This window comes from Psammomys obesus, unplaced genomic scaffold (genome assembly GCF_907164565.1).
Source record: "Psammomys obesus unplaced genomic scaffold, mPsaObe1.curated_primary_1811, whole genome shotgun sequence".
NCBI lineage: Eukaryota > Metazoa > Chordata > Mammalia > Rodentia > Muridae > Psammomys > Psammomys obesus.
Genome location: NW_026592890.1, coordinates 20775460 through 20797753, shown reverse-complemented (window position 1 = coordinate 20797753; position 22294 = coordinate 20775460). Strand labels below are relative to the sequence as shown.

Sequence of the window (22294 nt, the reverse complement as noted above, 5' to 3'; positions counted from 1 at the left end):
TGTTCAGCGCATAGGCTATCTGGTCATCTTGAACAGATTCACCAAAATAGTCCATTTAAAAAGCAAAAGACATGATCCGGGCATGGCAGCACACACCTTTAATCCCAGCACTGAAGAGGTAGAGGCCAGAGTTTGAGGCCAGAGTTCCAGGACAACAAGGGCTATCACACAAAGAAACCCTGTCTCTAAAAATAAATAAATACATAGATAAATAAATAAGCAAGCAAGCAAGCAAAAGCTGCAACTTTCACCACTTTGAAGAAAGAAATCTTCCAATACAGAAAAGAAAAAGAGCAGATGGCCTCCCTTGTGATGTCTACCAAATGCTTGAAAATTTTGTACCAGTTCCTTCTGAGAATTTCCTCAAAATTGAAGAGAGAACACTTTTAACTCATCTGACAAGGTCTGCATTATCTAATACCAAAGCTACATAAGAAAAAAGTGGAGGAGCTGGAGAGATGGCTCAGTGGTTAAGAGCACTGTCTACCCTTCCAAAGGACCCAGGTTTAATTCTCAGCATCCACATGGCAGCTCACGACTGCCTGTAATGCCAATTCCAAGGGATCTGACACCTTTACACTAATGCACATAAACTAAAATTTAATAAAATATTTTTAAAAGAAAAAGGAAAAAGTGGAGCCTGCATAGGAAGGTCAGGGTTGTGAGTGCTGCTCTGGGAGAGCACCTGAGTTCTGTTCCCACCTCACAAGCACCTACAACTCCAGATCCAGGGAAGCAGACCCTCTTCTCACCTCTGTGAGCTCTTACACACACACACACACACACACACACACACACACACACACACACACATCTTAAAAGCAGAAAATTATTGACCACTATGTTTGAGCATAGATGAAAAGCATTAACAAGTCCCAAGTAAACAAAATTCAACTACACATTAAAGTGATCATATACCATGATCAAGCGAGATTTATCTTTAGAATATAAGAATGGCTTAACATGAAAATTGACCAATGTGATATCCCACACTGACAGAATGAACAGCAAAAAAACAAAGCAAAACAAACAAACAAAAAACATCATGTTAATAGATGTGGGAGAAATTTGCTAAAATTCAGCTTTCTTTCATGATCAAAAATCAACAAATTAGAAATTTTAAAAAAATGTATTTGACACAAGTCCATATACCATAAGCTTATACGTAATAATATAGGCAATAGTAAAATGCTGGATACTTTTCTACTAAGATCAAGAATATTATAAGAATTTCTACTTTCAACAATAAAGAACTAGAACCAACCAAAGGAATTAAGAAAAAAAAATAGATAAACAAACAAACTCAAATTAGAAAGGAAGAAATAAAATTGTGTCTGTTTGGGGCTGGAGAGATGACTCAGAGGTTAAGAGCACTGCTTGCTCTTCCAAAGGTCCTGAGTTCAATTCCTAGCAATCACATGGTGGTTCACAACCATCTATAATGAAATCTGGTTCCCTCTTCTGGCGTTCAGGTGTACATGCTGGCAGAACACTGTATATATAATAAAATAAATACATCTTCCAAAAATAAAAAAAAATAATAAATTGTTTCTGTAGAGGTTATTATCGTAGAGAAAACTCTAAAGATGTCATTAGAATTATTAAAACTAATAATATTCAAGAGTTGCAACATATAAAATCAACATAAAAATCAGTTGTATTTCAATATAATATGCCACCTGAAAACATAATACATCAAATCCATTTGCAATAACATCAAAATTAGTAAAAAACACTTTGCAATAAGTGTAATCAAGAAAGTAAAAAAGAAACCCACTCATTGACAGAACTGATGAAAGAAATGGAAGAAGAAACAAGAAATGGAAAGGTAGTCCATGTTTATAAATTGAAAGTGCCTTGCTCAGCCATTATCAGAGAAGCTTCCTCATTTGGTAGATAGGAACAAATATAGAGACCCCATCACCAGACATTACACCTTGGAACACTTAGACCTAAATGGGATGTCTCCATCAAATCCCTTCCTTCAGAGCTCAGGGAACCCCATGGAACAGGAGGCAAAAAGGGTGGAAGAGCCAGAAGGGGTTAAAGACACCAAGAAAACAAGGCCTTCTAATTATTATAAGCAAAGCTCTTAGGAACCCAGAGACTGAAGCAGCATTCATGTCAGGGTCCTAAATTTGCTGAAGGAATAACCCCAGACTCAGCATACAAAGAGCAAAGAGTAGTTATTTCTGCAGAAGTCCAGCATGCAGGGATCATCATTCAGGCAAAATGGCGACTCCAAAATGAGCTCACAGGCTCAATTTGAAGGCAGTTAAAGGAAATCTAGGTGGAGTTAGGTAAGCTTTATTTTGATTGGCACAAGCTAGAAGCAGGATACAGGTGCATTTGGGATTGGCGTGGGCCCAATCAACCAGTTCAAGCCGGTTCAGACCAGCAGTTGAGCAAGCAGTTGGGCCATCGTATCTTCCCCAGGCTAGATGTCTTGGCTGTCTCTGATTGGTTTCCCCCTTTCTGCGGTTTTGCCTCTAACTAGTAGCTCATTTCTAAGAATTGTGAATTTAGGGCCGCTCTGCCTATCGAGGAACTGAAGCCTGTCATAGAGTGAGTCAGGCTTGTGCAGTTAGGGTCTGTCAAGTCCCAGGGCCCACAGGGGTCTGTACCAAGTCTTCTGTGCTTAATTTTTAGCTTCCAGTTTCGGCTTTTTAACAGGATTCCTGAGTGTGTCTCTGATTCTTGCACCTTCTCTTGGGCTCTTTTCCTTCTGTTGGTTGGTTTATCTTGTCCAACTTCAGTGTGATAGTTTTTGTTTTATCTTATTTTGCTATATTTCTTTTTAAAAAAAATGAATAAGTGAGGGAAGAAATGAATAGACTTTGGGGCAAATATTATCAACTGAACTGTAGTTTATACCTGTTGGGAGAGGAAAAATCAGTTTTCTCCAATAAACTGACACTGCGTATATCAACTACCCCAGAACAGGCCTCAAGTTCAGGATTAGTTAACCAATAGATAATGGACTCCACAGTTTGTGTGTGTGTGTGTGTGTGTGTGTGTGTGTGTGTGTGTGTGTGTGTGCGCGCGCGCATCAACTTTTATTTGGTTATACTTTGGTGTTTTGTCTTTCTTTTTGGGTAGTGTTTTGTTTTTTCTTGGCTTGGGGGGGGTGTTATTGGTTTTTATTTGTGTTTTTTTAAGAACTTAGTGTTTTGAGGGGTAGAGGATCTGGACTAAATTGGGGGTGGGGAGAATATGACCAAAATATATTTAAAGTAAAAAGTTGTTTTAAAAAATAAATATATATATATAAGAAATAAAATGTCCATACTACCCCAAAGTATAGTATTGATTTAAGAAATTTATACTAAAATTCAAGTAGAAGTTTTCACACAAATAGACCAAAAAAAGTGAGAATGTATAGGGAACCACAAAAATCCCTGAAATAGTCCTGAGAAAGAACTAAGCGAGAAGCATCATATACACTGATTTCAAATTATGTTACAGAGCAACAGTAATCGAAACGGCATTTTATTGGCATAAAACAGACATACAGACCACTGAACTCAATTGAAAACTCAGAAGTAAACTCAGGTATATATGGCCAACTAATATCTGATAAGGGCATCAAAAATGGTAGGGAGCTGGAAAGCTGGCTCGGTGGTTAAGAGGACAGCCTGCTCTTCCAGAGGACTTGGGTTTGATTCCCAGCACCCACACACAAGCTCACAACTGCCTGTAACTCCAGTTCCAGGAGATCTGAGGTCCTCTTCCAGCCTCCGTGGGCACCAGGCACAGAAGTGGTGCACATACTCATAAAGTAATAATAATGGTAAATAACAAGGATAAAGATAACTTTAAAAGATATATATGATGGTAGACTGTGGTAGAGTGCACACACAGCACTGAGGGCTAGAGGCAGAAGTTCAAGGTCATCCTCACCTGCCTAATGACTCCAAGGCCAACCTAGGCTACACGAGATCGTGTCTAAAAACATAAAAGAAAAATGAATGTGGGAGCCAAAAACATTACCACAGCCAAGGTTTTACATCTAGAGTTCTTATTTTGAATTTTATAGTCAGCATTCATGTACCTTTGGTAAGAAACTAAAATACAAGCAAGGTGGTGGTACATTCCTTTAATCCAAGCCCTTGGGAGGCAGAGGCAGGGGAATTTTTCTGAGTTTGAGGCCAGCCTGGTCTACAAAGAAAGTTCCAGGACAGCTAAAGCTACACAAAGAAAGCCAGTCTTGAAAAACCAAAACAGAGAGGGAGAGATACAGAGACACAGAGAGAAAAGACACTGAAATACAGTATGATATGATAAGTTATGATTTCAGTCCTTAGGTGGGCTGTACTGAGGGGGTACAGAGTGAAAGCAGAGATCCCTGGAACTCCAATCAAGGCATCCTCATTCAGCGCTATTGAGAAAAGTATGCAGTCTACATGACCGGAACACTGTAGGGGTCCTGTTCCAAGTACAAGTGAGTGAGCTGTAACAGGTGAGTCCCCTTGAACTACAAAAGCCACTGCTCAGATCTTTTTAATAACTCTTAGCTATGAAACCAGCATCCGATTATTGTGGGAAATTAGGCAGAAGCAAATGCAGAATCAACAACAACAGGAGGAGGGTCAGAGGAGACAGGGCAAGGGAGGGGGGGGAACACCTCATCAGCCCCTGCTCTGAGAAAGTGAAATGTCATCAGCACACGGGTGGCCAGACATGAAGAGGATGCCACCTGCCTCTTTCTACTTCCTGTTTCACATCTTTCTGCAGGAGACAGCCAGCTGGAGGGAGGGAGTGGTAGAAGTTACGTCCTGTTGACAGGTTCTGGGATCAGACTGCCTGGTCCACACCCTGGCTCAGTGTTTCACTAAGCTGTGCCACTCTGAGCAGCTCCCTCAGCCTGTTATTGCAATTTCCTCTATATATATATAAAAAAACCAGATAAAAATAGAAAAATCACTTATAGTGGCCAGCCCACAGCACAGTCTCTAACAGGAGTCAGTAAACATTTTCTGTAGAGTCAAATAGTAAGTATCTAGGTCTTGTCACATACTGCTCAGTGCTGCTTTTGAAGTACAAAAATAAAAAAAAAAAAGCCACAAAAAGAAACACGACTGTCTCCCAATAAAATTGTGAACGCTGAATTTCAAAAAAATTTTACATATTACTAAATATTATTAGATCTTTTTCAATCTTTGAAAAACAACAACAAAATATATTAGCTTATAGGCTGTTAAAAAAAAATGTGGGCTGGGCCTCTGGGCCATAGTCTCCTCACCACTGTTCTGTGTATCCAGTAGGCACTGTTAATGGTGTCTGTAACACGTTTCTGTACATTTTCCGTGTGTTTATATGTTGTGGGGGGTGGGGGGTGTGTGCACTGACATGCATTGCACACGTAGGACAGCGAAGGCCTGAGGTTGACCTCAGGAATCTAATTTTTTGAGTCAGGGTCTCTCAATCAAACTCAGAGCACCACGGTCTAAAGAACCGTTTGCTGCTCTCCAAGAGGACCGATGTTTGGTTCCCAGCAGTACATGGCAGCTCGCAACTGGCTCTAACTCCAATTCTAGGGGATCTGACCCCGGTTAGACCTCCTGTTAACCTGCACACGGTGCATACAGACTCGAACAAGCGTATGCACACACACGGCTAAAAATAATAGATACAGCTGTTAAAGTTAGACGGGCAAACCCAGAGCTCCCCCAGACGGCTAGTCTCCCTAGACGGTTCTGGGTATCCCTGTCTCTGCTTTCTGGTGGTGGAGTTAGCTGGGGCACCCTCCTGGGAATTACAGGTTCAGAAGGGAGCAGAACTTTGCTCCTCTTGCTTCTACAGTGAGTGCTGTAGTGGCCAAGCCATCCTTTCTCCAGTCCTATGAATTATTTTAATAGCTGTGTAGAACAGGATTGTTTGATTATTCTAAACTTCACTCACTCTTCCATGGTTAGAATTCAGGCCATTTTCAGTTCTCATATAATGAGCCGTCCTCCAAGGAACAGTGAAATCTTTTGTACACGAAGATTGACACCCAGAACTCAACTGTATTTAACTGTGGCAACCAAAATGGCAGACAGAGCATCTAGGAACTAGCCGACTGAATAGACAGCAATGAAAACTAATTTCACACAACTTAAAGAAAACTAGACAATACAAACTCACGGGCACAGAATTTGCATTAATGCCATTCTAACTAAGACCTTTGCAGGATGAAATTCAGTCCTCATCACAACCCTGGGGGCTGGAGATGGGGTGCAGTTAGTAACGTCCTTGCTGCGCAAGAATGAGGACAAGAAAAAGTCCGATCCCCCAAACCCATGTAGAAAGGCCCGAAGTGGTGGTGCAGTCTGTTATCCCTGCTCAGCGGAGACTCTGGCAGAAGGTTCCCTGAGGCTCACTGATCAGCCTGACTAGCCTAATGTCTCCAAAGACAAGGCTGGTGGTCCCGAGAGAATGACACCGGAAGCTGACCTCTGGCCTCCACATGCCACGGTACATACACTCATGCCAAGAGGAAGAAGGAAGAGAGGAAACTAAGTGGGGAGAGGGTGGAAGAGTGGGAAAGGAAATGAAGAGGAGACAGGGAGAGGAAGAGGATTGCAGGTGGAGGAGAGCGGAAAACCTCCGCGGCAGTCCTCGCCTTCCAATTTGTTTGAGACGTAGTTTTTCTGCTGCGCCACGGAGTTTCCGGGGAGTCTCCCCCTGTCCCCTCCGGAACGCTGGGATTCCGGGCTATTGCATCCCGCCTGGCAGAACTGAAAACCCAGGCTGGTAAGCGCTTTACTACCGAGCCATCTCCTCTTGAAGGTTCTTCTAAGTTCAATACTGGCTGGGACAGCGCCGAGCCGGGAACTCGCAGGCCTTGAGGGGAACGCCCCAGAGCCAACCAGAGCAGACAGACAGAAACGTGGTCTGAACTTCTTGACTCTGGAACGGAAGGAGATTGGACCAACGTGCACCTCGGGATGCTCTCTCGACCTCGTCCGCAAATAACCGGTCACACAGTGGATACAAGGTAGAAAACCGATGCCCATTTAACCTCCTCATTTGCCCTGTAACTCCCGCCCCCACCGACTTTTCTTCATTCCCGTAACCTTTCTGCATCTCTTACCCAGAAGAGTTGTCCAACACAACTACAGATTTGGTGCACCCGTCCACTTGCCACTTTTTTCAATGCCCGGTGCCAAACCTAAGTGGCAAACTCAAAGGGGAGCCTGGCCTCCGAAAGAGGCCTCTCGTGCGAATCTCGGCTAAGCCCCGAGGCTCGCTTCTTTGAAAGCCAGCCCGGGGAGGTCCCCGGGGAGCAGGCGTCCGGCTGGGCTGCCCGGCGTGGCCGCGCCGCAGCGCTCTCCCGGCCGTGGGCCACTCCCCCCGGTCTCCCCTGCAGGGAGGTTGGGGGGCGATCCGCGCGCGCGCGCCCCCCGCTCCTGCCCAAACAAGAAAGCGCGGGAGGCGGGCGCGCGCGCGCGCTCGCGGAGGCCCCGGGGCGGCGGGTCCGGCGGGGCGCGGGGCTCCGCCCGCGGGGCCACCCCAGGCGGCGCGTGCGCCGTGCGCCCCGGCCGCCCGCCGCGATGCCTATTTTAGTCAAAGCGGCCGCCGAGCCGGGGAGCTGGCCGGAGCCCGTCGAGCCGCCGTCGCCAACTTCGAGCGCGCCCGGGACGCGCCGGGTAAGGAGGAGCCGGGGTGCGGGCGCGGCTGGCCGGGAGCGCGGGGTCCTCGGCCCCGGCCCGCGAGCCTCGTTTCGGAGCCCCGGAGAAGCCGGTGGTTGCCAGCCGGACCCCAGAAACCTCCTAAGGTTCCGTGGAAACCGGAGCGAGCCGCGTCCGCTCTCGTGGCTTTCACTCTTGGCTGTCCGTCTTCGTTTCTGGAATTCGGACAGGGTTCAAGACCAGCTTCCCCGTCCGCTGTTTTAGACCTGCAGGTGCCTATCCGAAAAGCCGGTGCGTGGCTGAATTACTACAGTAAGTCGTTTAGACGTTGAGGGGTCAGGTTTTGATCTGGTCAAAACTGTCCTGACGGTTTACAGACTCACCGCTCCCCTAGCCCTCTTCATTAGACCCACCGTTCACTGTCTGTTACAAGGGCGGTTCAGTGTAGGACTTAAACCCATTAAATAGCGATTAAGCAAGCCCAAACGCGTTAATCGTTGCGTTTAAAAACTGCTTTTTTTTTTTAAATGACAGATGAACATTTCATATAAGCTTTTATATGTGTATCTGTACACCTACAGCTGGGTGTATAATTTGTATATTTTTAATAAAGTATAGAGTATCAAAATATGTCTTACAATAATCCTACGTTTGAAACTGGCTCTCGGGGTTGGTGAGACAGCTCAGCCTACCGGTAAAGGCACTAGCCAGCAAGCCTTGCAACCTGAGTTGGAGCCCCAGAACCTGCGTGGTGGGAGGGGAACCTCTCCGGCAAGCTGTCCTGTGGCTTGTGAGCCCACGGACCCCTGCAGAAATAATAGGTTCTGGTTTTGAGGCAGGTTATAGTTTTCTCATCAGTTCCTTTGACCAGAAATGTAAAGCTTTTAATGCCGCTTTTAAGAACCCTTCAAGTGAACTGCAGCCATGTTGTTAGGAGGCGACACGGGTGAACTATGAGGAGTTTGTGTTGACTGGTTTATTACATACATCTGTTTTAGAACATCAAAACCCGAAGGAATTTTTTTTTAACACTTCAGCCATGTCTAGCCCAAGGGTGTATGTTTTGGGGGGGGCAGATTGAGGAGGGAAGCAACATTCTCTGCCTTACGTGGCTCCCCGGTGGCTTGTGGTATAGAAGCTGATCGGACCTCAGGGAAGTATTCGTGAAAAACGGGTTTTACGTAGGTGTTGTGTTTCGGCCTCCTCTCCTGAGGCTCTTCCTCAGCGACATATCTGGAGAGGCTAGGCCTTGGAAGTGTATAGATAATAAGCATGGATCGCCTCTGCCTCCTACAGGACATAGGGAGCAGGGATGACTCACACTCCAGATCTTGGAACCTGCCCCTAGTCCCCCATCGTAATAAGCTTATGTATGTTTTTAATAAGACTTTTGTAAAGTAGTTGAATTCTCGTTCTCTTCTTTTTGCAGAAAATCAGCATTTAAGTGTGAACTGTTTGGGGTAGGTAGGGTAGCTCAGTAATAGAGTGCTCCCTTATGTTTAAAGCCCTGAGTGTGGGGCTCAGCACACACAAAAAAATAAATGTCACAAAGGTACACTTTGGCTCACTCACGTCGTTCATATTCATAAACTTGTTGGTCATCTTGAGATACACAAAATCATCCACATATACTGACTTTTCTAATGCCCTTTCAAGAAGTCCGAACCATACCTATTATTATACCACTTAAAATCTTTATTATGTTAAACATTTGAATTTCTTTATTTTGAAAAATGTATATATTTCTAAATTAAATTTAAAGATTTTTGGGGGTCTTCATTCGACGTTAAAAAGTGAAAGACATTAACTCATGTCTTCTGTAAACCTACATAGTTTTTCTCAAGGACCAAATTTGTGCAATTAATAACGAAGGTTTTTTTTTCTTTTTTGTGCACGTCGAACAGAGACCAAGAATGGGTAATAATAGGATAGAGTGTTACTTTGTGTTAAGTTTCATATAAATATGTGTAAAATGTGTATTACTTGAAATGTATTTGCTATGGAGCTTAATATTAAACAGCCAAATGTATGTTCATGAACCTCCTTATATATAAATTGTACATTTACTACTTTTTAATTTGTGAGATGCTACCAACTAGAAACATTTGAGTAAAGAAAACATAGACTTAAGTTGCAGAATAAATGAAAATTTAAATGCTATTTAAATTATTTATGTGTGTGTAGATGTTAGTAATGAATATGATTTTGTATGATATGTGGCAGTGATTTAATATCGGCACAAAATAGACCTATCTACATATTTTAAGCTTTTAAGTAATTAATATGAAGGTGTTTGTTTTCAAAGGATTCAGAAAACCAGCTTTTTGGTTTGTTTTGTTTTTACAGGTTGGTTTTTTTTTTTTTTTTTTTTTTTTCTGTGCTTGAATTCGGTTTCCAGTGTGAATAGTTAAAAGACCACTAAACCGTTGTGAATGCTGTGACCTCTGAATGTCTCTTACACTTGCTGGTTCTCATCCTCGTCAAGTATATGTGTGTTCTTTTGTAAGCGTGTGTGCATGTGCCTATGTCAGGATAGTTGTGTATTCTCCAAGATGTTTCATTTCGTCATAAGGTAAATGGGGGATCGTTATGACAGAAAAAGAAAAGGCCATGCTTACTTTGTGACTGAAGTCTGAACCTATGTGCTTGATAAGTACTGGAAAACTCTGTCTAACAGCATGTAATAAAATGATTCTGGCCTATTACTGTCATAGGCGTAAAAGATGAAGTTTCCGATTATGACTGTCTGTGTGTATTTTTTTATAGGACTTTCAACATGAATTATACGGAGTCCAGCCCATTGGCAGAATCAACCGTAATAGCTTTTCCGTCTGAGTTAGGAAGTATCACACCCGTGCCTTCCAATGAGACCACTTGTGAAAGCTGGAGAGAGATTCATCATCTGGTTTTTCATGTAGCGAACATTTGTTTTGCGGTTGGTTTGGTGATTCCAACCACTCTTCATCTCCATATGATACTGCTTAGAGTGATGCTAGCCATAGGTGAGACACGGTGCAGGATGACATTTGTGCGATGGCCATCGGGTGGATTTGGTACTGGGAGCTTAATGCTTAGAGTATTCTTTGGTTGGCTGGTTGGTTGGTTGAGACAGTGTTTCTCTGTGTAGCCTTGGCTGTCCTGGACTCACTTTGTAGACCAGGCTGGCCTCAAACTCACATCCATCAGCCTGCCTCTGCCTCCCTGAGTGCTGGGATTAAAGGCGTTCACCACCATGTTCAGCTGCTTAGAGTATTCTTATCAGGTGGATAGCATCCAAGAAATGTAAGTCTTTGTTCTCCAGTCAGCAGCCTGTCTCCTAAATTTAGAGCGTGGGTCACGTGCCAGCATCTCCTTTTTTTACTGTGTATAAGCTGTGTTTGCTTTCTATACTAGTCAGGTTCTGTATGTCAGAAAACCCATGCAAGGACGTGCCTGTCGGGAGTCAGAGCATGTGACTCCAGTCCTAATTCCACTGCTTGCTAACTGTGTAACTCCAGCAAATGATTTTAGTTGTCTGTCACTCCGGTTTCCCCTCCATCAAAGAAGGGTAAAAATGAAAACACCTTCTAGGGTTATTGTGAGAATTAAGTAGATGTTAGCATGGTGCCTGGCGCAGCGTTCCTACCATCATGACCTTGAAAACTACTTGCTACAGCAAGTGATATTGGGAACAAAATCGATTCCCATATACAGTAACCGAAGTGTAACGTTTATACAACATGTACATAATATGAATATTTTGGGCCCTATTAACTGATTGAGTGTGTTAGGTTTATTCATATCAAAATATTAAACAGTAGACCTATAGTGGTTATTGACAAATTCCTTATATGATAGGGAGGTAAGATGTACCAGGAAGCATCTGTTTAGCCTGATACCTTCATCCATAAATAAGGAAACTGAGGCCCAGGAAGTAAAGGGATCACATTTATTCTGATGCTCCACTGTAATGAAGCCAACCATTGCACTTAACGTGAAAAATTAGCTTCCATGTGCATATGAATCTATACATGTATATATTAGCGATCATTTTCAACTAAAAATCCAGAAATTAGAAAATAAAGATATTTATACAAAGTGAGAGAATTGGTGAGAAAAGTACAGGAAGAGGCTGGTTGATGAATGGATCACACAGAGAGAATTCAGGTCACTAAAAATTTTAGCAGAATATTTGCCCTCGGGTGAGGATGGCAATTGTGGTATAGTATTTGCCTAGGCTTCATGAAGCCGTGGGCATGACCCCAGCACCTCATAAACTAAGCATAGTAAAGCATCCTAGCACTCAGGGGGATAGGATCAGAAGTTCAAGGATAACTTCAGCCTCACCGAGGGCTCAAAGCTGGCCACATGAGACCTTGTGTCAAAACCCCAAAGTAAGTAGAATATTTGAGTTCAACACTAATTGTGGAAATGCAAAATAAAATGTAGTGCATAATTCCTTATCAAATAATGAGGTTTAAAAAAATTGGAGCGGGATCGGGTCTCATTCTGTAAACCAGGTTAGCCTTGAACTCACAAACGAGCCACCTACCTCCACATCCCAAGTACTGTGAGTAGAGGTGTGTGCTACCGTGCCTGGGTAGGAGTTTCAGACCTTATAATACTGCAGCTCAATCCTGGTGTTCCCAGCCAGCAGGTTAGTAAATCTGTAGAAACCTTCCGGAAAACCTTTCTTCAGTGTTGTCCGAAGCCGTGGCGTTCACTCCCCTGCTTCACCTTAAGCTGCAGTTAATTATCCAGTCATAAGTGGGGAATTCTTTTCTACATAAGGTTCCTTCTGTTACTTACCCAAAATTATACCCTCAAATAGGTGTGTAGGTTTCACAGGTGTGGTCGTGTATGCCTGCAGTCCCAGCTGAAGCAGAAAGGTTTAGAGGTAAGGTAGCCTGTTCTACAAAGGGAGACACTTTTTTTTTTTTCCCTCAAAAACCTAAACATTTAGTGTTAGGGATGTAACACAGTTGATAGAGTACACTTCCTGCACTCCAGGGGACATCCTGCAGAATGGAATACAATAAAGTAACAATGAAAACAACAACAACAAAAACTCGGTGTGTGTGTGTGTGTGCTGTGTTTTGTGTGTGCTGTGTGGATATATGTATGCTGTGGTATGTGCATGTTCTGTGTGCTATGTTTGTGGGGTGTGTTGTGTGGGGTGTGTGTGTGTATGTGTGTGTTCCAAATCCCAGAGTATTGATTTCCAGGAGGCAGACGGTTGAATGAGTTACATTTAAGCCTATTGTAGTCATCGTAAACCCCTTACAAAGAACTTTAATGAGAATCAAGTTTAATAAGGGGAAATCATTGCCTTAAGCATAAGTTCTAAGGTTGTACACACAGTAGGTTTAGTTCAGGTGAAATTATGTGAAAACCATAAGGCAGTATTAAATCTCAACTGTGGTTTTCTCTAGCTGGTAAATGATGGGTTTTTCACCACTTTAAAATGCGTTTTTATTCAGTATGGGCACAGTGGCATATGCCTTTAATCCCAGCACTCAGGAGGCATAGGCAGGTGGATTTCTTTGAGTTCAAAGCGAGCCTGGTTTACACAGTGAGTTCCAGGACAGCCAGAACTACATTGTGAGACCCTGTCTCAAAACAAACAAACAAACAAACAAAAATTTCTCTAGAAATAGCAAAGCATGTGCTTTTGGTTTGTGATCTGTTTTTAGCACTAAACCAGAATGAAAATGTGGTATTTAGCTTAAGTATTTCTAAAATGTGTTTGACTTCTAGACTAAGGAGGCCTTTATGAAGCTATGCTGAATCAGGTTAAGAGTCTAACATGCTAACTCTCTCTCTCAACAGGCTGTACCCTCTATGTAGTCTGGGCCACTCTCTACCGCTGTGCCTTGGATATGATGATCTGGAACTCTGTGTTCTTGGGTATCAATATTTTGCATCTTTCATATCTTTTGTACAAGAAAAGACCGGTAATTACTAAAATTTTTTTTAATAAGAAAGTGACTTTAAGTATGAAAGCTTTTTAAAAAGTACTTCATTCAGACTTGCACGCAAACACCTAATAGCCTAATGGAGCTTTCTGTATGAATGCCTGAGAGAAAAACATTTGAAATCTGTGAAATTTGTTTAGCAAATGAATTTTCAAAACGTTGGCTTACTAGAATATGAAAACCATGACTAATACTGTCTTTTTTTAGGCATGTTATGTGACTGTTTCCTGGTCTGTTGATACTCACATATCACTTGGGAATATCTTGGCTTAATTATAAAATTACTTCCATCTCATACTAATGATTTGCAAATGGTCCATTCTTTTTTTTTTTTCTTAATATAATGGGTATTATCTTTCTTGAGCCTAAAATATTCCTGTAAAGGAATCAGCACTTTTGGTGGCTGTTTACCAGGATGCCCATACTGAGCTTTTTACTTTCAATGCTGGCTTTTCTTGCTATGTTTTCTAGTGATGGAGGAAGCCTGAGTGCAGCGGGACACGCCCGTGATCCTAGCAGTTACTGGAACAGGTGGAGTGACCGTCCCAGGTCAGCCTGGTCTGCAGCAGTGAGAGTTGGAAGTCAGCTGGAGCTGTGAATAGGGTCTCGACTGGAAAGAAAGAAAGGAAGGAAGGAAACAAGGAAGGAAAGGAAGGAGGAAAGGAAGGAATACAAAGCAAAACAACGATGAAAAAAACCAAACCTACAATAAAACATAAGTTCCGAAAACATAAGCAAATGAACAAAAACAAAGTAGAAATCAGCTGGGTTCCTAGAAACTATGCTATACATAATTTCTATGCAGTCACTGATTATCCCAGGCACAAGCATTCAGTGACCTAGGATGGTAATGCTCACCCTGAGCTCTCTATTTAATGCAGAAAACTATTGGGAAATAAGACTTCACACAGAAATACAGATGACGTGCGCTGTGAGCACTCCACTACTCCATAACCTCCACACACACAGAGCCCAGTTCATCAGGCTGCTTTACCGTATTGATAGGTTTTTCTTGGGGGGGGGGCGGGGGGGTTAGGCTGTGTAAGGGATGATCTGAAGATGCAGATCAGCAATGGGCTTTCCTTCTCACCAACCACATCTGCTCACCAGCATCACTGGTCTTATCCCGTCTTCTTACCCATTTCAGGGTCTGTATGTACATAATGCAGACTAAATACTCATACACACAACATTTCAAAACTAAAAAAAAAAAAAAAAAAAAGTTAAAAAAATCTGCAGAAAAGAAATGTGTCACTTATGCTCATATTTCATTGGCCAAAGCTGGTGACCTGGCCGAGCCTGCTACGGTTGGAGGCAGGGCAGGATAATTCTCATGGGACAGCAAACAGTTGGGAGCGGTAATGTAATCTAGCACCCTGTCTCTGTAGCCCTATGTGCACTGACGGTTCTCAGGGACACTTTTGACAGGCAGATGCTGCCAAAGAAGAGAATGCAGACAACCATATGAAGAAACCGAGTCCTGGGTGAGGTGTAAAGGCAAGGCAGGACATGAACCTGTGTTGCTAGACTGTAATAGGTCCTGTGTTCATCACGGGACACAGTAGATACGGCTGGAAGTGGGGTGGATCTGTGAAGAAATCACGTTGAAGGTTCTATACTTGAGCTGCGGAGTAGAGGGTGCAGACATTGTAAGATTGAGGATGACAGCTCTTAACCATCAGAACCTTTTCTGGAGACTCAAATGTAACGTTTCTAAGTTACTTAGAAGCACCAGAAAGAACAGCCAGCACCCAGGCTCTTGGTTTTGGCTTGTCTGTTTCTCGGACTGTCACTTAAATGAATAAGATTCTTTATCCAAATGAAACAGTGGGATGGACTGTAGGACAGGTAGGAGCAGCTTTTGTGCTCTGCGGCTTTGGGTTTCGGCGTCTGTCAGACCCTTCCGTGGGACCCAGTTCATTCACAGTGAAGTACAATTTTCCATGCAGCCAATTACTAGAGCTGCCTAGCACCGCTGTATGCAGACATGTGGCATGGCCTGGGCTTGACAGAACATGCCAGGAGAGGAATGTGACAAGACAGCACACTCTTCTTCCCATCTGGTAGCCAACTTTCCTCCTCAGTGGGATCGTGCTTCTCTCTCTCTCTTCCCTTCTCTTTTACTCTGCCTGTGGATATGGAAACGTGAGGCAGTGATGGCAGCAGTCCCCAGCTTTCCTGCATCATAAATGGTTACGTGATGAGTTATTTTGTGAATTTGCTTTTACATTAAGGATTAATGTAATAGATTAATGTGATAGAATTAATTGTGAACTCTGTCCTAATTTAAAAGTTAAGGTCGTTTCATCCTTTGGAACAAACTGTTATGCACAGCTGCTAAGGCTAGGAAAGTGCATGATTTGACAAAATCCAAAAACTCTTGAGGTTGTGACCAGAAGTCATGTCGGTGTCCCCCCCAACACCAACTTGGCTTTGAGCTTCCAGTTCCTTTTTAGCAAACAGAGTCTAAGTTCACCCCTCTCCTAACCCGCTAATAACTCACTGACCACGTAGAGCGAGCTGCTGGCGTGTATCGTAGGGTTGTTTATTTTTAAATCCGTTTTTTTTTTTTTTTCCCTCAAGAGTCAGTGTTTGGGGACTGCCTCAGAGCAGGACCTTGGCATCACTGTCTTTCAGGTCAAGATTGAGAAGGAGCTGGGAGGTGTCTACCGCCGATTGTTTGAGCCACTTCAAGTCCCTCCTGATTTGTTTAGGAGGTTAACTCGGCAGTTTTGTATGATCCAGACCTTGAAAAAGGGCCAGACTTATGCCACAGAGGATAAAACCTCAGTTGATGACCGTCTTAGTATTCTCCTAAAGGGAAGGTAAGTGTACATGGAAGTAGGAGTTCCTGGGTTGCTTCTATCTCTTAGAGTCCCTGGGAAGGAGGTGTATAGACGGAGATGTTGCCAGCTAATGGAGGAAGCAGTGACTGTGTTGGTGAAGGTCAGCTTTGCAGTTTTGGGCTGCTGTGGAGTAATGCACCAAAGCAAGGCAGTCAACAGGCCTCTGAATATTTTTGATACCCCAAATCTTCTGCAGAATATTTTTTTAACCATGCTGGCTTTTTGCTTGAAGTTAATGAGTCAAAGTTGAAATGTCTTTAAACTGAATTCCAGAAGCTCGTGCATGTTTGCCAAGGTGATATGTTCATGTTTTGAACATCACAGTCCATCCGGGTCATCTGAGTGAGAGTCAGCCTACCTTGCCTGGGTGTGGTTATCACTGTGTCATCTGGTGGAGGTTTTAGATAAGGTCTCAAACCCCTGGGCTCACGTGACTCAACGGCTTCAGCCTCCTGAGTAACTGTGGATGTGTGTCACTGTGCCTGCCTTGAAACATTCTTATAAATAGCATCCCCTTTCTCTCAAAAGTCTGAAGTGTACAAATGTTAGAGTAACTCCAAATGTTAGAGTGACAATAATGCTAACCATGTCTGGATTAATAATGGATGCTGTCTGGTTCTTGTGTCATTTAAAAAAAAAAAATACTTGTGCTTCTCCAAGTGCTTTAAACTGTCTGTTACTTGTGGAATCTTTAAAACTTGCGCAAACACATTACTGAAATGTTTTGGTGATATAAAGAATTACTTTTTGTGTGTGTGTGTGAAATGCTGAATGTTAACATTGTGACTTCTGTCACCAGAATGAAGGTTTCCTATCGAGGACATTTTCTGCACAACATTTACCCATGTGCCTTTATAGATTCTCCTGAGTTCAGATCAACACAGATGCACAAAGGTGAAAAATTCCAGGTATGATCTGCCTCTAAAGAAGGTTGAGAGTATGTCATAAAATGGGAAAAGTGGCTGTGGTTTCTTTTTAGAAAGAAGATAGACACATTGGTATAAGAGTATAATACCGTAAAGAGGAAACATACCTTTCAACAATGTTTGTACGCATACAACTGGAAATGGAACTGGAGAGCCATGTTCTAATCTAGGTACCCCACTAACACTGTCATTTCTGGGGTGCGACTTTGCTTACTATTTCATTTTTCAAAAAATTCTGGTCATTCTGTACTATTTCCATTAAAATCTTTTGTTGTTTTGGGGTCTGGCTAAGACCACTGGCTGCTCTTCCAGAGGACCTGGGCTCCCTTCCCAGCACCCATGTGGCAGCTCACAACTGGCTGTGACTTGACTCCTGAGGACCTGGTACCCTCTTCTGGCTTTTGCAGGCTTTACATGCATTTGATGCCCAGACATACGTTCAGGCAAATGAGAATTCACATAAAATAAAAATAAATACAACCTTTTTAAAAAAAATTATTAAGAGAAAAATTATATCACTTGTAGATACTTCATGTTTCTAAACATATTATTGATTACCTTTATTAGGAAAAACAGGAAACTGGCTTTACTCCAGAGAACTTACCATAAAAATTAAACCTCTAATTGTTTTCTTTTTTTGTTGTTAGTGCTATATTTAAAGGCAAAGAGGAAATTCAGCAGTTCAGATGCTAACTATTCAGTTTGATTTTTTTTTCATATTTAAAAAAATCTGTTCCATTTTATTTCAGCTGGTTCCAGTTATTTCTAAAAGTCCCCTAGGCCTCCTGTTGTATTTGTTATTCTTAGGAAAGTAGCCAAGAACATGTCTCTGGATAAATAGCACTAAGGAAATATTCTGGGCACAAGGGTGCTTTAGCATACAGTACGTATTTAGTAGGAAATAGAATTGAAGAGAATATCCCCACCTGAAGAGAGAGGACATGTCATTGTCCATTGCTGGGGAAATCTTACAGGCTCACTCTGGGATGCTGTAGACTGGAGATAAAGGGAAAGTGCAGTTTCGTTTTTTTTTTTTTTTCATTAGTGTTTCAACCCTGTCTTTCTTCCACTCTGGGTGCATAAATAGCCTGTGTAAGGAATTTTTTACAGTTGGCTCATGGACTATGGAAATTTTAATGAGAATGGCCCCTTTAGGCTCGTATGTTTGCATGCTTGGTCCCCAGTTAGTGGGACTGTTTGGGAAGGATTACGAAGTGTGGCCCCGTTTGAAGAGGTATGCCCTTGTTGGAGAAGGTGTGTCACTAGGAGTCAGCTTTGAAGTTTCAGAAGCCCAGGCCAGGCCCAGGGTCTCCCTCTCTGTCTGCCTGCGGATCAGAGTGGAAAGCTCTCAGCCACTGCCCCAGTGCCTGCCTGTCTGCTCTCTGCCGTGGTGATAGTGGACTAAGCCTCTGAAACTAAGCATATCCCAATTAAATGCAATTAAGAGCTGCCTTGAGCATAGTGTCTCCTCACAGCAATAGAACAATAACTGGGACACTGCAATTTTATTCCTATGCTGGTTGCACTTGACATGTAGGAAGAGAAAGCTGGTGCTGAGTCCTAGCTGTCTGTCTCCTTGTTCCTGGGGACACGGGGTCATATGTCCGGGATGTTTGCTCCTATTTAAGCCGTGTGTTCAATCACCACCACCAATGAACCAGGAGAAGGTTACTTCTCTCTCCTCTGACGTCTGGGATTTTAGCGACTTTTCAGGGGGTCTATAAATGCTGGGACCCTGAGAGCCGTGGTGGGTTGTTGGTTGGTTTGCTGTTGGTTGCTGTTGGTCGCAATTTGTTAAGTAGTCATGTACAAAGAAGAAAGAAGAAATTAGATACCCTGATGGTGAAGATCAAACTTGCCTTAAGGAACTCATGCCCCTAATCAACAAGAAGTAGTCTAACAATGACATCGCCCCTTTCTGACCCCTGACTTTATTCAGGGATCTCTTTCCTTTCCTCTCTACCTTTTTCCCCCCTCTCATATCTAGTGTTAGTGGGTTGGAAGGGTGGAGAAAGGATAGAGAGCGGTGGAAGAAAGAAGAACCCATAAAGTAGCAAACGCTGGCTACACCTGCCAGCTTTCCTTGGCACAATGTAGTATGTTGTGATTGCCGGTGGCCAAAAGCTACACTACCATCAAGTCTGTCCCTATACCAGAGCCAGTGTCATAAGAATAAACCCAGGGAGCTGACTGTTTACAAAGCATTTCTGTTGTCAGATACTCAAGTGAAAAGTGATTGTTACATAGTATTCTCGTACTGCACACCACAGTGTGAGTGCTGTGCATTTGGATATTCCCAAAGCACACTCCGGTCCTTCTTCAGGAGGCATTCTGCTAAGGACTTGTGTCTATTGGATTGCTTTGTTTGTTTGATTCACGTATCCCACACTGTCCTTGAACTCTCTGTGTAGGCAAGGAGCTCCATGAACTTTGGATCTTCCTGCCTCTTGGGTGCTGGGATTATAAGTATAGGCCACTACGCTCATTGTGGGCAATGCTGGGCATCAAATTCAGGGCTTCATGCATGCTAGGCTGAGCCATACCCTCAGTCTTTATTTCTTTTTTATTTGTTTGTTTGTTTGTTTGACACACGGTCCACTAGGTAACCCAAGTTGGTCTTGAGCTTACTGTATAGTCCAAGTTGTCCTCAAACCAATGATAGTCTTGTTCCATATACCATCACTCTAGGTTGGTATTTATTTAAATGTATTCTATGCTCAGGCTGCTAATGAACTGCACAATAGGAGGAAAGAGAAAAACTGCACGGCAGCATAGATCGTCAGTTGGTAGATACTGTAGTAATTCTAATGCTTACAGGCAGTCTGGTGACACTAAGAAAATGGGTCTTGAAGATCATTGTCCTTAGTGCTTGCTGTTGCTTGAAGATCAGGCTGCCACTTAGAGCTGTTGACAGGTCTTCAGGATTATTATTACAGAACGTAGAAGTAGTCTTTTGTGGTTGTGTTTCTTTTCCTTCATGCAGTTGTATATCACGTGAGCATTTCTTTTCTTTTCTTTTTTTTTTTTTTAAGATTTATTATTTATACAGTACTCTGCATTGCATGTACGGCAGCAGGCCAGAAGAGGGCACCAGATCTCATTATAGATGGTTATGAGCCACCATGTGGTTGCTGGGAATTGGATCTTTGGAAGAACAGTCAATGTTCTTAACCTCTGAGCCATCTGCCCGGCCCTCATGTGAGCATTTATGATAAACATTTTTCTTTTTATTTCATTTGAGGCCACTGCTCTCCCGTAGTCAGCCATGTGCCTTGCTGCTGCAAAACCTGAGAATCGGTTCCGATGACATTGAGGGAGAGGTCTTAGCAATGCATCCTGCCCCTCACGGATCTTGTATTTTTTTAGAAAAATTTATGCACGTATGTCTGTGTCTGTGTGTGCACATGTACATGTGAGTTCCCATAGAAGCCAGAGGTGGACATCAGACACCCTAGAACTGAAGTCACAGACGTGGGTAATAGGGACTGGGCTCAGACCCTTTAGAAGAGCAACAAGCTTGCTTGTTCTCGCTCTCTCTCTCGTGCTTGCTCTCTTTCCTTATTTATCCTTCTCTCACATATTTCACCTCTGCTGCAGCTTCCCCGCACACTCCTCCTCCCAGATCCCTCCTCCTTTACCCCTCTCCTCCAGATCCACCCTTCCAGTTCCCTTCAGAAAACAGCAGGCCTCCCGGATATCAACCAAACACAACATACCAAGCTACCATAAGACTGGGCACAAAGCAAGGCTGGGTGCGGCATCGCAGTAAGAGACATGCACATGCACACACATACACACAAACACGCACGCGCATGCACAAAGTCCCCCCCCTTGAGTTTACTTGCTTGAAGGCCTGTCTTTAAACCTCACTGTAAATGACATCAAATAAAGAAACGTTTTATCACAAATAATATATCCTACTGCAACATCCACAGCAGTTGACACCCTGACCTGAGAACACACAAACCAAAGCAATAAAGTGCAGAGAGGTTGTTTGGATTTAGTCTATAGATTTCCTCTCTTTAAACATAATTTTATTTTATATAATATGTTAGGTTATTTGACAAATATTTTTTTCTTTCTTTTCTTTTCTTTTGCTTTTGCAGATAGGGTTTCTTGGCTGTCCTGGAACTCACTCTGTAGACCAGGCTGGCCTTGAACTCAGAGATCTGCCTGCCTCTGCCTCCCATTAAAGGTGTGCACCACCGCTGCCTGGCTTGACAAATATTTCTGATAGTGTCTGTGAGCTTATTATCCTGTTCTTCTGTCAATTTAATAAACTCATGCATGTACTGCAAGTGTATTTGCTAGTGTTTTTGCTTCCTCCACAGGTCACCATTGTTGCAGATGACAACTGCAGGTTCTTATGCTGGTCAAGAGAAAGACTGACTTACTTCCTGGAGTCGGAGCCTTTTCTCTATGAAATTTTTAGGTATCTTATAGGAAAAGACATTACAAATAAGCTCTACTCGCTGAATGATCCTACCTTAAATGATAAAGTAAGCGTTTTTCTGATTTCTTTTGGTTAAATAAAAATGTACATTTTCCTTAGTTTTCATTAAGTAGTTATACATTTCCGAGCGGATAGTTGTAATGGAGAGATTCTTCAGCAAGTCCTTTCTTGAAGGCAAGGAAGTATTTGGTAATTACTATCATTGCCATAGCTTGGCCTGTCTGCTAAGAACCAACATTTATGGCATGGAGTACTGAATTTCCAAAAGTCTTCTAGGCAGCCTAAGGAGGATGGGGAGGCAGTGGGTGTGGAGAAGCACAGAGAGGCGGTACTCCAGGAAGTAAGATGAACAGTTGTCGTTTTAGCCGTGGCATCTTCTACGTCTCCCAGGAATCCAGAGACCAGGAGAAAATGGACTTTCAGAGCTTTAGGCAGCTTAGTTTTCTGCATTTTTTTAGAAGGAAATGAAAACAATTTAAAAGATGAGAACGTTTAAAACACC

At 42.9% G+C, this 22294-nt stretch overlaps 1 protein-coding gene across 1 annotated transcript in view; it reads left to right on the top strand.

The window, feature by feature from the left end:
* The first annotated feature begins 7786 nt into the window (after window positions 1–7786).
* Bves (blood vessel epicardial substance) overlaps window positions 7787–22294 on the top strand; it is a 29218-nt gene continuing 14710 nt past the window's right edge. Inside the window, exons 1-6 of the mRNA XM_055616106.1 lie at window positions 7787–7925; window positions 10380–10615; window positions 13422–13546; window positions 16205–16392; window positions 17213–17321; window positions 21671–21838. Of these exons, the coding sequence (XP_055472081.1) occupies window positions 10390–10615; window positions 13422–13546; window positions 16205–16392; window positions 17213–17321; window positions 21671–21838 (816 nt within the window). The 5' untranslated portion in view covers window positions 7787–7925; window positions 10380–10389. The remainder of the gene's footprint in view (window positions 7926–10379; window positions 10616–13421; window positions 13547–16204; window positions 16393–17212; window positions 17322–21670; window positions 21839–22294) is intronic.